This window comes from Pseudochaenichthys georgianus, chromosome 3, assembly GCF_902827115.2.
Source record: "Pseudochaenichthys georgianus chromosome 3, fPseGeo1.2, whole genome shotgun sequence".
In the NCBI taxonomy this organism is placed as follows: domain Eukaryota; kingdom Metazoa; phylum Chordata; class Actinopteri; order Perciformes; family Channichthyidae; genus Pseudochaenichthys; species Pseudochaenichthys georgianus.
Genome location: NC_047505.1, coordinates 27,000,847 through 27,016,265, shown reverse-complemented (window position 1 = coordinate 27,016,265; position 15,419 = coordinate 27,000,847). Strand labels below are relative to the sequence as shown.

The window sequence follows — 15,419 nt, the reverse complement described above, 5'->3', positions numbered from 1 at the left end:
CCAGAGGAGGGAACTCGAGAGGGGACTCGAGAGGGGACTCGAGATGGAAACAGAGAGGGAACTCGAGAAGGGACTACAGAGGGGACTAGAGGAGTAACTAGGGAAGGGAACTCGAGAGGGGAACTAGAGAGGGGACTCGAGGAGGGACTAGAGGGCCTAAAGGAGGGACCTCGAGAGGGGACTCGAGGGGGAACTGGAGAGGGAACTTGAGATGGAAACAGAGAGGGGACTCGAACAGAGACTAAAGAGGGGACTAGAGGAGAGACTAGAGGAGGGACTAGATGAGTAACTAGAGAAGGGAACTCGAGAGGGAACCTAGAGAGGGGACTCGAGGAGGGAACTCGAGGGGGAACTGGAGATGAAAACAGAGAGGGGACTCGAGAAGGGACTACAGAGGGGACTAGAGGAGAAACTAGAGGAGGGACTAGAGGAGTAACTAGAGAAGGGAACTCGAGAGGGGAACTAGAGAGGGGACTCGAGGAGGGACTAGAGGAGGGCCTAAAGGAGGGACTAAAGGAGGGAACTCGAGAGGGGACTCGAGGGGGAACTGGAGAGGGAACTTGAGATGGAAACAGAGAGGGGACTCGAACAGAGACTAAAGAGGGGACTAGAAGAGTAACTAGAGAAGGGAACTCGGGAGGGAACTCGAGAGGGAAACTAGAGAGGGGACTCGAGGAGGAACCAGAGGAGGGAACCCGAGATGGGACCGTGGCAGCCGGGACCAGATCCGGGTCTGGAACCAAGGCAGCTGGGGTCGGGACCATGGCTGCTGGGACCAGAACTGGGGCCGAAACCCTGGCTGCAGGGACCGGAATAGCAGCCAGAAACATGGCTGCTGAAGCCAGAATCCTGTCTATAAGCTCCAGCTTCGACGCCGGAAACACGGCCGTATAGGGCGCTCCCGGAGCCGAGACCATAGCCGCTGGGGCCGGCCCTGGAGCCGGAAACATGGCTGTGGGAGCCTGCACTGGGGCAGGAACCATGGCTGCTGGGGCCGGGACCGTGGCTGCAGGGGCCGGAACCGTGGCTGCAGGGGCCAGGACTGAGGCTGGAACCATGGCTGCTGGCGCCTGTACTGGGACCATGGCTGCTGGGGCCCGGGCTCCTTGTCTGTCCTTGCGACGACTCCTCTTAGCAGCCGCCTGAATGCTCCGTGGGCCTCCATAAGCCTGACGAGTTCCAGCATAAGACTCATGAATAGGAGCAGGAACTGGGACAGAAGCATGGGTTGACCCCAGACGGAACACGCCGAGACGTATGGTGTCAGGTTGGGAATTGGGAGGTAGGGGACTAGCATGCCTGGAGCTAGCAGGCCGGGAAAAAGGTTTGACCTCAACGCTGCCCAAAAAGTCCTCCACCCACTCGGGGAGCAACTCCCTCAACCAGGGCCTTGAGGTTACCTCCTGGCGTGCCGCAGAAATAACTGACTGCCTCTCTTCAGTACTGGAGGCATATCGAAAGTCATTCCTCAAGCATGTTAACTTGTACTTCACCTCGTACAAACTGTCTGCTGGGTCCATTCCTGGTTGGGTCATTCTGTCACGGATGAGTGAAGGAAGCAGGACCCAAGTGCAGATAACCTTTGAGAAACCCTTTATTTCAAGGATAAATGACACATACAGAACAGAACACTCTCCGGTGAACTCCGTCACCAACAAACAATGACCCAACACTGAACACAGACAGAGACAAGACTAAATACAAGAAGGGGTAATCATGACAACGAGAAACAGCCGGGCAGGGGAGGAGAAACACAAGGACAACAGGTGAACACAATCGGGTAATCAGGAAGGGAAACAGACAGAAAGCAGACAGGCAGGAAATGGGGGTGAACACTTAACACAATAAGACAGGAAACCCAAAGACAAGAAAAACACCAACACAGACAAAACTACAAACGTGACCTAACATGTGAATTGTGACAATTAGTAGAGAATAACGAGTAATGAATATACTTTATTACTTGTTTCCATTCATGTCAATTGCAGATACATGTTTAGTCTTCTCAAGCACCAACTATCAAATATCTCTCCTGATTGTTGGCACTTGACAATCACCATACCTGAATTTTACTCAGGTCACGTGTAACTAAAGTCTGATTTAAGGGTTGTTTATATTTCACATAATTAATCAGAATCGGCAAAGTAACTCAAATAAATGCAGTGGAGTAAAAATACCAGGTTAACCTCTGAATTGTAGTGGAGTAGAATTACAAAGTAGCAATGAGCTGTCATGTGGGTATATATTAATGCTATATATTAATGCTGCGCATTATGGACACAAGTGATTTTCACCCATTTATTAATTATATGTTTTACATTTGATAACACCAATGTGTTTAATAATGGCAACTTCTAATTGTGGGAAAAACGAAAACGTTCAGTAGAGACGTCCCATAGAACATTTTGCGAAACACAATAGCCAGCATGTGTAGTTCTGGGGGGGTGTTCGATTCTAGTTTTGGATAATCTGGCGTGGTTTCGTTCCATTTCACACAGCTGTTTGACGCTCTGCGTAACCTTACGGCAACTGTAGTCCTAAACGATAGCTGGGGATTATGGGTAGTGTAGTGTTTTCGGCCATCCTAAACTCAGAAATGTTGACAATCGCAATGATGCTCTAAATGTCCCTTATAGGCCTACGTCTGTTTCCGGTTATTTTTATTTTGAAATTCAGTTCCTGACGAAAGCCAAAAAAGCCAGAGGTTATGGAATTAAACCAATAAATAAAAGCAAGGATAATTGTGTGTTATTGGTGAGTAAATAACAGTGTGTTATTTTGAAAAGAATAACAAATTAGAAGGAAAAAAATATTTAAAAATACAGATTTCAGTATCCTGAGGCTCTGAGCCCCGTTTATTTCCCTCACAGACGGCAACAAAAGTCCGAAATTATACGATTTAAAATAAAAGCAATAATTGTGGCTTGATATTGAGTAAGAACATGTTTTTATGAACCACACAGCTTCCGGTCTTCCACGACCCGACCGGAGAAAAAGACGTGCTGCAGCCTGCAGGCATGAAACACGTTACCAGTAGAAATACATTGCTTTTAAAATCGTGCTGTGCAACACGAAAAAAAGGGGCAAATCGTGATGGTGAACACGAATCAATAGATTAAAAATCGTGTTGGTGAACACGAAATGCCGTGAGACTGGGTTGGTCCTGGATGTAGGAAGGGCCAGATCCATTCGCAGCATGGTACGCAAGTACCATTGTCTTGAAGTGGATTCTAGCAGTTGTGGTGGGAGAATTTAGGAAGGTTAAAGACCAGGCGAGCAGCTGCATTCTGGATGAGCTGCAGAGGTCGGATGGCACATGCAGGTAGACCAGCCAGGAGGGAGTTGCAGTAGTCTAGACGTGAAATGACGAGAGCCTGGACCAGAAGCTGCGTGGCTTTCTGGGTCAGCTGGGGACGCATCTTCCTGATGTTGTAAAGCGTGTATCTGCAGCAACGGGTTGTAGCAGCGATGTTTGCAGTGAAGGACAGGTTGTTATCTAGGATCACACCCAGATTCCTTGCAGTCTGAGTCGGGGAAACAACAGAGGTGCCAATGTTGATTGTTAGGTCAAGAGTGGGACAATCTTTTCCCGGAAGGAAAAGCAGTTCAGTTTTGTCAAGGTTGAGCTTGAGGTGATGATCAGATATCCACTGAGAGATGTCAGCTAGACAAGCAGAGATGCGTGCGACGACCTGGGTCTCTGAGCGGGGAAAGGACAGAATTGATTGGGTGTCGTCAGCGTAGCAGTGGTATGAAAAACCACGCGGGCTAATGACAGATCCGAGCGAGTTTGTGTACAAGGAGAAGAGGAGGGGACCAAGAACATAGCCCTGAGGGACCCCTGTAGTTAATTGACAAGGGTCGGACTCGGACCCTCTCCAAGTAACCCTGTAGGTGCGGTCTTTGAGGTATGAGGTGAGGAGGGAAAGTGCAGAGCCTGAAACTCCAAGTTCTTGGAGAGTGCGAAGGAGGATCTGATGGTTCACCGTGTCGAATGCAGCAGACAGGTCCAAAGGATGATGACAGACATACTGTCGATATAATGCTGTTGTGTATTATCTTCCTCTTCTTGCTGTTTTTTACATAGCTGTGAAAAGAAAGCGGAACAAGGATAGATAAACAATCAACACATCCTGGTTAATAAAGTCATGAAAAAGTTAATCTGAATGAAAAAAGCTATCACTGTTCAAATTAACCATCAACAATCAGCGTAGGATTGGGTGTGACACATCGTACAAACAAATTGTTCTTGACAAAATAAAAGAAATAGATTAGAACAGATATGAGAGGGGAAACTATTCAGTTAAGTGAGTATCTGTACTGTCATTAAGAACAGAAAGAAAAAACTAGGGCTTTTTTGCCTTAAACTCACAAATTATTTTGGTGAAAGTATTCCCACACTCCTTTTGATGATGACATTGTTATGTGATGTAATATATCACAATAATGAAAATTAAAGAACCAATGCCAGAAATGTTCCATTTGAAGTGATTATGATGCAACTGTCTCAATGTGATGTAGAAAGAGAAGACTTGAACAATTATTTTAGACAAAGTAAAGGCTTCTCAGAGTTTATAAATAAATACTTTCTTTCTTCCAAACCAAGCCACTTTGAGGAACGTTCATTATAAAATGTTCTGTAGTGAAGAATAATCTGCGTGGATAGAGTAATAGGTTCAGCTTTGACTGCATAATGATAACATTATATATTTTTTGTCTAATTCTGTATCATTCTCTCTCATTTATGAACATAATATATTTGTGAAAAACACCTCACTCCACACGAGAGCGAGAGAGGACTAATGTGGGAGGAGTGACAGTTGCAGCCAAGTCAACGAGAGGAAAAGGACATTTTTAAATATTTAATGCTGCTTTTACCCTTATGTGTTTCTTAGAGAGTATTCAAAATGGCTATTTTTATTATTGTTTCCTACGCTAACCCAAGTATGTTTAGAATTCAAAGATGTATTTGGAAGCAAACAAATCTGGGTAGTTACTGCTTACATTGCGTGACAGCTGAATGGGAAATGAAACTAAAATGGCTTGATTCATTATGTGACTACTGTGAGTGCTGGGCGTTTGCCCTGTGGTCCCCGCACAACATTTTGGCATGTTTCGTTCATTTCAGGCCCTTTCACTTGACCAAGTTTTCTCAACGCTACACTTCATGAACATTTCAAGTGAGCCATAAATTGTATACATTGAGTGAGAACTCTAAATATGCAATCATGCGTTCTTGAGACATGAACGAGGGGGTTAGCAGAACATGAGGGTTAGAGAGGAAGTTGCAACCCCAGCAGAGACAGATTAAACGGTAAAGCACAATCTGCATGATCAGACATGTTAAATGCAAACAGAAAGTGACTAAACCTGGGCATTTGTAGTCACATTTATCTTGTCTTTCAAAGATTTGTGTGTCTGTAAAGTGTTTGTTCTCTGATTAAGGTCTTTGTGTAAAGCTGCCTATGTAAGAAAATGTTTCCCCATCTCCACAACTAGTCAAGAAAGGAACACATATACAAATGACTTGGTGAGCCTCTAGTAATTATAATTTATATTCTTTGTAATAAAAGCACCAGTAAATGTGTGAGAGTGTTCAACCACTGTGACATGAAAGTTTAGGGCTACTTAATCAGTAAAGAAATTACATAGTGTGTAAAATGTTTCTGAATAACAATATGTTTTAATGCTTGATAACAACATATAAACCAAGGTCAACAACACCAATTCATAATTTTTTTCATTTCAATCCCTTTTATTTTCTACATTTTATTGCACCACATATTAGATTCCCAACAATACCAAAGAAATGAAGATACCAGCTGTCAAAGTGTGATAATGTCAAACCCTTTCTATGGCACTAACTTACTAAGAAGTGACATGTGACGTTTCCCACTTATATAACAGTTGTGGAGGATTCATTTTCACACATAAAGCCAGAGAATCAGACCATGGCAATGAATGCTTTTTAGCTTTCCTGCGAGAGAGCAGTTTATTTTTACTTTTCTCAGCTGGAAGGAGGGCAAAAGAGATAAAGGGTGGCAGAGGGAGAGCGCGTGTGCGCGCGCGCGCGTGTGTGTGTGTGTGTGTGTGTGTGTGTGTGTGTGTGTGTGCGTGCGTGCGTGCGTGCGTGTGTGTGTGTGTGTGATGGAGAGTAGGATTTTTAAAGGGAGATATTGAATATGGGGACTATGCTGACAGTAAATGGGTCACCCTGTTAGGAGTCGACAGCAGTCTGTGGTAGTGCGAGGCAGCGGGCTCAAACCTAAGCAGGTGACTCAGAAGAGCCTAACTGTACTACCAAGACACAAAATGCATTGTAAATGTGTGCCCCTGTATAAATTATGTATACTTTACAGTACAGCATGTGTTTGATGGAACATTTAATTAGCTGAGCGAATGTGTGCCCGCGTTTGTGCAATGTTCTGCCACTTTATGGAAGTGTTGTATTAGCGTATGTGGGTGTGTGTATGTGGAGGCTTATGTGTTATCTTGAATTTGTGTGTTGGGAGTGACAATGGCTCAACCTACACGGTTATTCCTGGTGCCTAAATGTTATCTGCTGTATTGTATTGCTTAAGGGGTTTTAATTCATTTCCACTGGTTGGGTTAACAGGAACTGTTTTAGTTACTATTTAAATTTTTTTTAAGTATTTTGTAAAAACCTGGGGATTTTGCTATTTTTAAAGTTTTGAATCTTTGTAGGCAGAATGCTTTTGTGGTTTTGACTGTTGGTAAACCATAGTAAGTGCCTGGGCTCTAGTTACTTTTGATTGACTTTTATATATTTATAAAAGGAACTGGGTTACGATAAAAAGATTGTTGATGTAAGATATCAGTCTGGATGAGAATAAACGTTGCTTTTGTTTAATATAAGATTTTGTCACAGTTTAAGATGAGTTTACTCTACATGTTGAAGAGCACAAGTTCAGCGGCATGGTACATATCCCAATATCAGTAAACATTGAGAAAAAATAATAGAACAGTTAATGGAAATAGTATTTAGGAGGCAAATAAAGACAAAAAATAAAAGAAAACTAAATGTATAAATAGATATGGACCTGTGTCAGAAAGCAAAAGTAATTGAATAAAAGGGCAAAAATAAAGGAGATAAGGACAATCAAAATATGGAGTTTTCAGGATGGGGGGGTGCTGAGATGAGTAAAATACAGCACTGCAAATAGATGACAGGCCAATTGCTACGTGCTTTAAGGTAGAAATGGGATATAAGTGTGATGTATTTTTCCCATTTAGCATAATTATGCTGACCTCTATATAACAGACATGTATTAATATGAAAGATAAGAGCACTAACATCACCACCTCTGTGGCACAGATTATGGTAGCCTGATTATTGCACACATCCTGCCATTGTATGATAAACCTTCATTGCTGATGTGAAAGCTATAGCTCTTTTGTTGAATGTGACAATCAGTGGCTGTTCATGTCCTCAGCAGAAAATTAGCAAGAGGTTATTTTTAGATGTGCTGACTTTACAGTGGCTCAAAAAAGGTAAATCAGTGGAGGTCAGAGCAACAAGCATCATCAGCACATTACAGGGTGCTGCCACAGGGTGTGTGTAATCTGTGTTACTGATTTTGCCTCATCATTGAAGACAAATAAGAACATTACAATGAAATCACGGATGTACTTTCTTTCACTGGAAACTGAAGCTCTATCCATCCATCCATCCATCCATCCATCCATCCATCCATCCATCCATCTTCTCCCGCTTATCCGTCGATGGGTCGCGGGGGTAGCAGTTCCAGCAGAGAGCCCCAAACTTTCTTTTCCCTGGCCACATCAACCAGCTCTGACTGGGGGATCCCAAGGCGCTCCCAGGCCAGCGAAGAGATATAATCCCTCCACCTGGTCCTAGGTCTACCCCTTGGTCTCTTCCCAGCTGGACGTGCCTGGAACACCTCCCTAGGGAGGCGCTCAGGTGGCATCCTAACTAGGTGCCCGAACCACCTCAACTGGCTCCCTTCGACGCGAAGGAGGAGCGGCTCAACTCCGAGTCCCTCCCTGATGACCGAACTTCTCACCTTATCCCTAAGGGAGACACCAGCCACCCTGCGGAGAAAACCCATCTCGGCCGCTTGTATCCGCAATCTCGTTCTTTCGGTCATGACCCATCCTTCATGACCATAGGTGAGGGTAGGAACGAAAATGGCCCGGTAGACAGAGAGCTTTGCCTTCTGACTCAGCTCCCTTTTTGTCACAACGGTGCGGTAAAGCGACTGCAGTACCGCTCCCGCTGCTCCGATTCTCCGGCCCATCTCACGCTCCATTGTTCCCTCACTCGAGAACAAGACCCCGAGATACTTGAACTCCTTCACTTGGGGTAAGGACTCATTCCCTACTTGGAGTGGACAGTCCATCGGTTTCCTGCTGAGAACCATGGCCTCAGATTTGGAGGTGCTGATCCTCATCCCAGCCGCTTCACACTTGGTTGCGAACCGATCCAGTGAGTGCTGAAGGTCGCAGACCGATGAAGCCATCAGAACCACATCATCTGCAAAAAGCAGTGGTGCAATCCTTAGTCCACCGAACTGCAGACCCCCTCCCCCCCCCCCCACGACTACGCCTCGAAATCCGATCCATGTATATTACAAACAGGATTGGTGACAAAGCGCAGCCCTGGCGGAGGCCAACCCTCACCGGAAGTGGGTCCGACTTACTGCCGAGGACCCGGACACAGCTCTCGCTTTGGGAGTACAGAGATTGGATGGCCCTGAGTAGAGACCCCTCACCCCATACTCCCGCAGCACCTCCCACAGTAACTCCCTGGGAACTCGGTCATACGCCTTCTCCAAGTCTACAAAACACATGTAGACCGGATAAGCGTACTCCCAGGCCCCCTCCAGGATCCTTGCTGAAGCTCTACTTATAATTAATTGTAAATAAGAGCTCTTGCCCCATGCTATTTTGTTTTCTGTTCCTAACCACGTGGTCCTCTTCTCGACACTGAGGCTGACTGTCTCTCTGACCCTCTTTAGACAAAAGGACAATAGATAAACATGAGAGTATCAGAGGACAGAGGACACTGGCCTGATGCTGTAATTCTCTCTGGACTGCTGTTGGCAACATCTCCTCAGGGTCTAACATTAGGATTAAATAATGAGGTTACTCAGTTATGTTGCATCCTTTCAAAAGATTTGACATTCTTTTTAAATATAATTTCAGTCTTTAACTTTTTTCTGTTTTTAATGTGACCAAAGGACAAAGTCTTTAATGCAAAAAATTACATCTTTCATACTTCCACTGAAGCAAACAGTTTGTGTTATGTATTGTTTCAAGCTATAGAAATGCCATCAAGGGCATTATCTTTTAATAAAAAATACATATTTACGTATATAATCTTTCTCACCTGTGAATACCTGCTTGACTTGTGTCTGTGTGTGCATCTAAGGACTTCAGTCTCCCCTCTCATGTATCAAAGTTAATCTAAAGCCTTACAATAGTCACTGTTCATTAAAATGCAAACCATATAACCACTGACTAATTTTACCTCAGTCCAGATAGTTATTTCTCAACAGTTTCTAAGGAAAATCATCGCCAGACCAAACTGCTACTCTATGTTAGGAAGGAGAAGCTTTATCGGGTTTCACTGGAGCATACTGAAACAAATCATCAGAGACAATTTGGCGATTTAAAGGTGGGGTAGGTAATTCACTTCAGAAACACTTTTTGTTATATTCCATGGAATGCTCTTAACATCCCGATAGCAATGAATAAATTAAATGCTTTGACAATAAATACATACAACAATTTCATCTGTGGAAGCCGTAGTACTGTAAAAAGCACCACCAATTATTTTAGCCGGCCCGGCTAAAATAACTGGATGGGCTACCTGCCTGTCAGCCTTCCATCTCGTGCACAAACCTATCTCGTGCCCTCATTGGTCATGTGCGCGTTCATGTGTGTTGGAGGAGGGGCTCTGTAAGGAAGGGGCCGATTTTTTTTTTTTTCAGCTGGTTTCTCCATTCTTACCTACCCTACCTTTAATGTTAGTCCTCCAGCATACTTGGGACCAAATGAAGTTACTTTATGTACTCTGAGATAAGGCACGGAAATGCTCACCGCAGTGTCAAGAGGTAGCTCTATCACATAGATTGCTTTATTGTGGGAAATAATTCCCTTTTGCAGGAGCTTCTCATGGTCTTAAACACAATACAGCGGGGTAATCATGAAAGCATGATTTATATCTGGCTCATTGTATTTTGCCCAATCATAGACAGAGCCAGTAGAACATCTATTAAAACCTGAAGAGGATTTGAAGACATGTGCAATTACCCTATGAGTGTCCTATTTGCGAGAACATCTAATTTATGTTTTTTTTTTATCCCACAAATAATCAACCTGATATGTGGAAACCTGCAGCAGAACCTACAGTTGTATTGTTTTCCAGTAAAGCTGGACAATAGACTTGATGTGTGAAGCTGCAGCACAGCCTTTGAATCAAAATACGGCTAAATCTCTGTATCTGCATCCACAGCAGCTTGTAAAATTCAGCAAGGTCACTCAAGCTACCAGCAAGGAGCTGAAGGAAACCTACGATGCACATTAACTATGCCAGGGTGTGCTGTTTCTTGGGTTGGGATTACCCTGTGGCACAATAATTAAAAAGCTTGGGCTTCCTTTTTTTATAGAGAGGTCAGGAAATTCATTTGAATATCTTTAGCTGTTCTCTTTTTCACCAATCCCTCGACAAATACTTTCTATGTCTGACATCTTATTTTAATGTTGCATTGCATGTATCTTTGTATCTGTCATTATATCTCAGAAAATCACTGAGCCTTTATTTAACCCTCCTGTTGTCTTCGTTTCCCCCCCCCCCCTTACTTTGGTGTTCGTGCTCAAATTTGACCGGTCCTGTTTTAACTGCTATTACATTAACACAAAAACCATTAATCATCACCAAATTTCATTTAACACCCTTTCAAACTGTAAATATTGTATCAGACTACTTGTATACATGAAAAACTGCAGTAAATATACAAAGAATAGACACGGAACATGTTGCGTGTCCCAGGTGTGATCCATGTGGGGGGATGGGCACATAAGAATGGGAAATGTGTCAAATTGTTCTGTGTTTGTGTGTGTGTGTGTGTGTGTGTGTGTGTGTGTGTGTGTGTGTGTGTGTGTGTGTGTGTGTGTGTGTGTGTGTGTGTGTGTGTGTGTGTGTGTGTGTGTGTGTGTGTGTTGTGTGTGGTTGTGTGTGTGTTGTGTGTGTGGTGGTGTGGTTGGTTGGGTGTTTGTGGTGGTGTGTGTGTGGTGTGTGTGTGTGGTGTGTGTGTGTGTGTGTGTGTGTTGTGTGTGTGTGTGTGTGTGATGGTGTGTGTGTGTGTGTGTGTGTGTTTGTGTGTGGTGTGTGTGTGTTGTGTGTGTGTGAGTGTGGTGTGGTGTGTGTGTGTGTGTTGTGTGTGTGGTGTGTGGTGTGTGTGTGTGTGTGTGTGTGTGGGTGTGTGGGTGGGGCGGTGGTTGGTTGGGTGTTTGTGTGTGTGTTTTTCTCTGCTCCCGGCTGGTTCTTCCTTCCCTTTCTTCCTTTTTTGGCCCGGGCCCCCCCTGGCATGTTCCCCCGTTGCCTCCCTCATCCCCCATGCCCTGCACCGTGGTGCATCAGCAAATGTATATGTTCAAATGTCTACTGTGAAGGATATCATAAAGCCTTAATGCAATCGAATGTAAAACAAAAAAGTTATGATTGATGAAAGTAGTAAATCGGTCAGATTTGACCCGAACACAACAGGAGGGTTAATTCAATGCCTTTTTTTTCTTTCGTTGTAACACAACTCATATCCTGATGTCTTCACAGGAAACCAATGAGCTGGTGGCCATTAAGAAATTCAAAGACAGCGAAGGTGAGTGAAGGAGCGAGGCAGGGAGAAATGGAGGGATAAAAAAAGGAAGCCATTTAAGTCAGACTTTTTAATTTCCGCACAGAAAATGAGGAGGTCAAGGAGACGACGCTTCGGGAGCTGAAGATGCTCCGGACCCTGAAGCAGGACAACATCGTGGAGCTGAAGGAGGCTTTTCGCAGGAGGGGGAAACTCTACCTGGTCTTTGAATATGTGGAGAGGGTCAGCCTGACACTATCATTATTATTTCATGCTATGCCCTCACTGATTCTTCCATTGCTTATCTCCACTCTGCTGCATCTAGTTTCAGCATGTTGAGACTGCTCAGTTAAGCATAAAAACAGCATCACCATGGCAACATATGAACTATGCTGTTGGTGAATAATGGTATTCCCCACTGTGTTGCCAGGGTATCCAGCCAAGAGTTTATTTTATGACAGGTTTTTTTTCATACCGTACTCAAGTAATTCTAGCATGGTGTCCCCTCTGATTCCTTTGATCAGGGTTTAAAGGAAAAGTGAGATCAGGGGGTCCAATCCCCCCTGTAGGAATAATCCAGGACAAAGTTCAGCAACATTCATATTTGAATAACACATATTCAGCAAACTCAACCTGCAGCCACACATCCTCTCTCTTCACTGGTTTGCAGAACATGCTGGAGCTTTTAGAGGAGCTGCCAAACGGTGCACCGCCTGATAAAGTCCGCAGCTACATCTACCAGCTCATCAAAGCCATCAACTGGTGTCACACCAATGATATAGTCCACAGAGGTGAGGAGTGCATCTTTATTTCTACATCAATGTCTCAACGTTAGTGTCACCTGGTGTTTAGACTGAAAATCGCAATCATCTTAAGTAAAACAGGTTGTTTTAGCTCACTTTAAATACAGGGTAATTGGCTTATATTGGGATTGTGCTACAATTGCAATTCTATCACTGACACATGTTGCTAAAAGCTGTTTTTCTACGTCTCTAATACAGATATCAAGCCGGAGAACCTCCTCATTAGCTCCGAGGATGTTCTCAAACTCTGTGACTTTGGTGAGTCGTTGGTCTTCTCCTTACAGCTGCCATATTATCACGTCGAGCTGTTGAGATTTACATGGGCACTGCAGTAAAACCAGTGCAGTGTGTTACACGTTTACTTGTCAAATGTATCTAATTGCATTGGTTCAACAGAGGGAATCAGCTATTACCTTCATGTACATGAAGGTTCATTATGATGCTTTCACATTATCTGCGATTTTTTAAAGTTATATCTTTGTTTTTAACCTTGGCAGTTTGTTTTCTTTGGCCTCACGTCTCTGTGAAATATCCCACCATTAATTTGTCCCCTTGCAAGTAGTAAACAAATCAATTCTGCCACTGGAAAGCAGCCAACTGCCTGTGTCAAACGTACTGAGGTGGTTTTTTGCACAATCAAACTGCCCATAGTAATATCTAAAGACAGTCCAGTGAAGGTTAGGCTTCTGTTTCCCCTGTAAAATACTAACCGTATAGTTAGAGCATTGCTTTGTAATATTCGAGTTTCCCAGGTGAATTTCTGTGCCTATTTTCAAAATCACAGTCGGTCAGCTTTGCATACTTTTATCTAATGCAATCCTACTGACTCAGCTGGGGTGAGAATTGTTTGTTATTCACTGTTAGAACTGGCATTCTGCTTATTGTGATGTTTCATGCTTAAATTGGACTTTTGTACAGCCGCACCACGGTCTCCGCCCTCCTGCAGTGACATAACTAATTAGAGTCTGGTCACATGGGATGATGGCCATGTTGTTACTGTCGCCGTCCAAGAGTGTTGATTACACTTTACTCTTACTAATTAGCCATTTATATGTTTCACACAGTGCTGAATGTCTAAAACATAGTGTCAGTATCTATGAGATTTATTCATCTCCATATTTCTCTGGCTCAGGTTTCGCTCGTAACCTGTCTGAAGGAACAGATGCCAATTACACTGAGTATGTGGCTACAAGGTGGTACCGCTCTCCTGAGCTGCTGCTGGGGTGAGTGTGCTTGTGTGTGTGTATGTGTTTGTGCGTGCATGTAAGTCTGTCGGACAACATGAAAATCAAGAAAGAGAAAGTGACCTCATTCTGTTGGCTCGCGCAAGTCATTCTCAGCATTTCTTTAATTCTCTACCAACTTTGATCTATCACTTTCTCTCCTGATAGTGTTTCCAATAACCTAATTCAAGATACAGAATACCTTTCCAACACCAGTGCTCTCATTTTCCTGAAATCCCAATCTTTCAAGCGTACTGCAAATAAGTGATTTGAATATGTTTCATTTAAGGTTACATGAGGCTAATTATTGCCATGGCATTACAACTCTAAGAGATATAAAGAAATCACTGCATTTCATAATGATACCACTAACTGACTAAAATAAAGCAACCATTAAAAAATTGGGACCAAAGATCCCAAATGTGTCTATGTGCTTTAAAGGATCTGGCAGCGCATATTCATTCATACGTATGAGATAGTGGTGTTTGACACACAAAAATATGTCATCAGTCGTTCTCCAGGTGTCCATGAGAGGATTACAGAAGGTCCCCAGAGGAATTAGTAGCAGCAGAACATGCATGAAAACGACTACTCTGCTCTTAGTTGTCATTCCTAATACGTCACCTTACCTTCGACAGTTAATACTTTTCTTTATCTAAAAAGTCACCAAATTTGAAAAAGAATGACTAAATATTTGTAATAATTACGACAGCAGCTGCCAATTTATTCATATTCTAAAACAGCAGCCAGCTGGGAAGCATTATAATATTGAATTGTTTCATTTTGTTGTATTTTTTTTTTTTTTTTTTGCACAAGTTTCAATTCAATTAATAATGTTGTTGTTAACTTCCATATTCACCCTTTTCATCACATCATAGATGAAACAGGTGTTTCTATCTTCCCAAAAAGAGGCGATGATTGACCTGCTTCAATAATATGACACGAACCATCGTGCACACTACCCTGAGACTACATTTCGGATTTTCGCAGTTTATGCTGTTTTTTGCTGCATTAAATGTCCATTCTAGCTTATAACAGCTGAATGTCATGTAGCTTCACTGCTGTAGCCTGATTTAGTAAATGCCCTGGAACATTTATTGAGACAGCGTTTGAATGCCACCCACTCAAATACTCTCTCCCTCCAACACCACCGCTCCTCTGCTTTTCTGCTGCCAGATCTCTCGCCATTTCTCACCAGACTCCTCAGCTCCGTTCCTTTAGAAATGCCCATCGTCTTTATGACCAGCAGGAACTCAGCATCCATCCTTTTGTTTTACTGCACCACCATCGCAAAAAATAACATTATCCTCCTCTCATCATTCTTATAATCATCTTTAAATGATATGTTGTTACTCTCTCTTCCCAGGGCTCCCTATGGGAAGGCGGTGGACATGTGGTCGGTGGGGTGTATCCTCGGGGAGCTGAGTGACGGACAGCCTCTGTTTCCAGGGGAAAGTGAGATGGATCAGGTAGGCAATGAAACAAAAAGGTCCATTAGTCTGTTCATCAAAATAATAATAATGTTTTTATGGCAACTATAATCTGTAACTGGC

At 43.3% G+C, this 15,419-nt stretch overlaps 1 protein-coding gene across 4 annotated transcripts in view; it reads left to right on the top strand.

Moving 5' to 3' along the window:
- Window positions 1-15,419, top strand: part of cdkl5 (cyclin dependent kinase like 5) — a 47,111-nt gene that overhangs the window by 12,053 nt on the left and 19,639 nt on the right. For all 4 annotated transcript variants that reach the window (XM_034079507.2, XM_071206532.1, XM_071206533.1 and 1 more), the window contains exons 4-9: window positions 11,819-11,864; window positions 11,947-12,083; window positions 12,511-12,631; window positions 12,842-12,901; window positions 13,776-13,866; window positions 15,233-15,335. In XM_034079507.2, coding sequence (XP_033935398.1) covers window positions 11,819-11,864; window positions 11,947-12,083; window positions 12,511-12,631; window positions 12,842-12,901; window positions 13,776-13,866; window positions 15,233-15,335 — 558 coding nt within the window. The remainder of the gene's footprint in view (window positions 1-11,818; window positions 11,865-11,946; window positions 12,084-12,510; window positions 12,632-12,841; window positions 12,902-13,775; window positions 13,867-15,232; window positions 15,336-15,419) is intronic.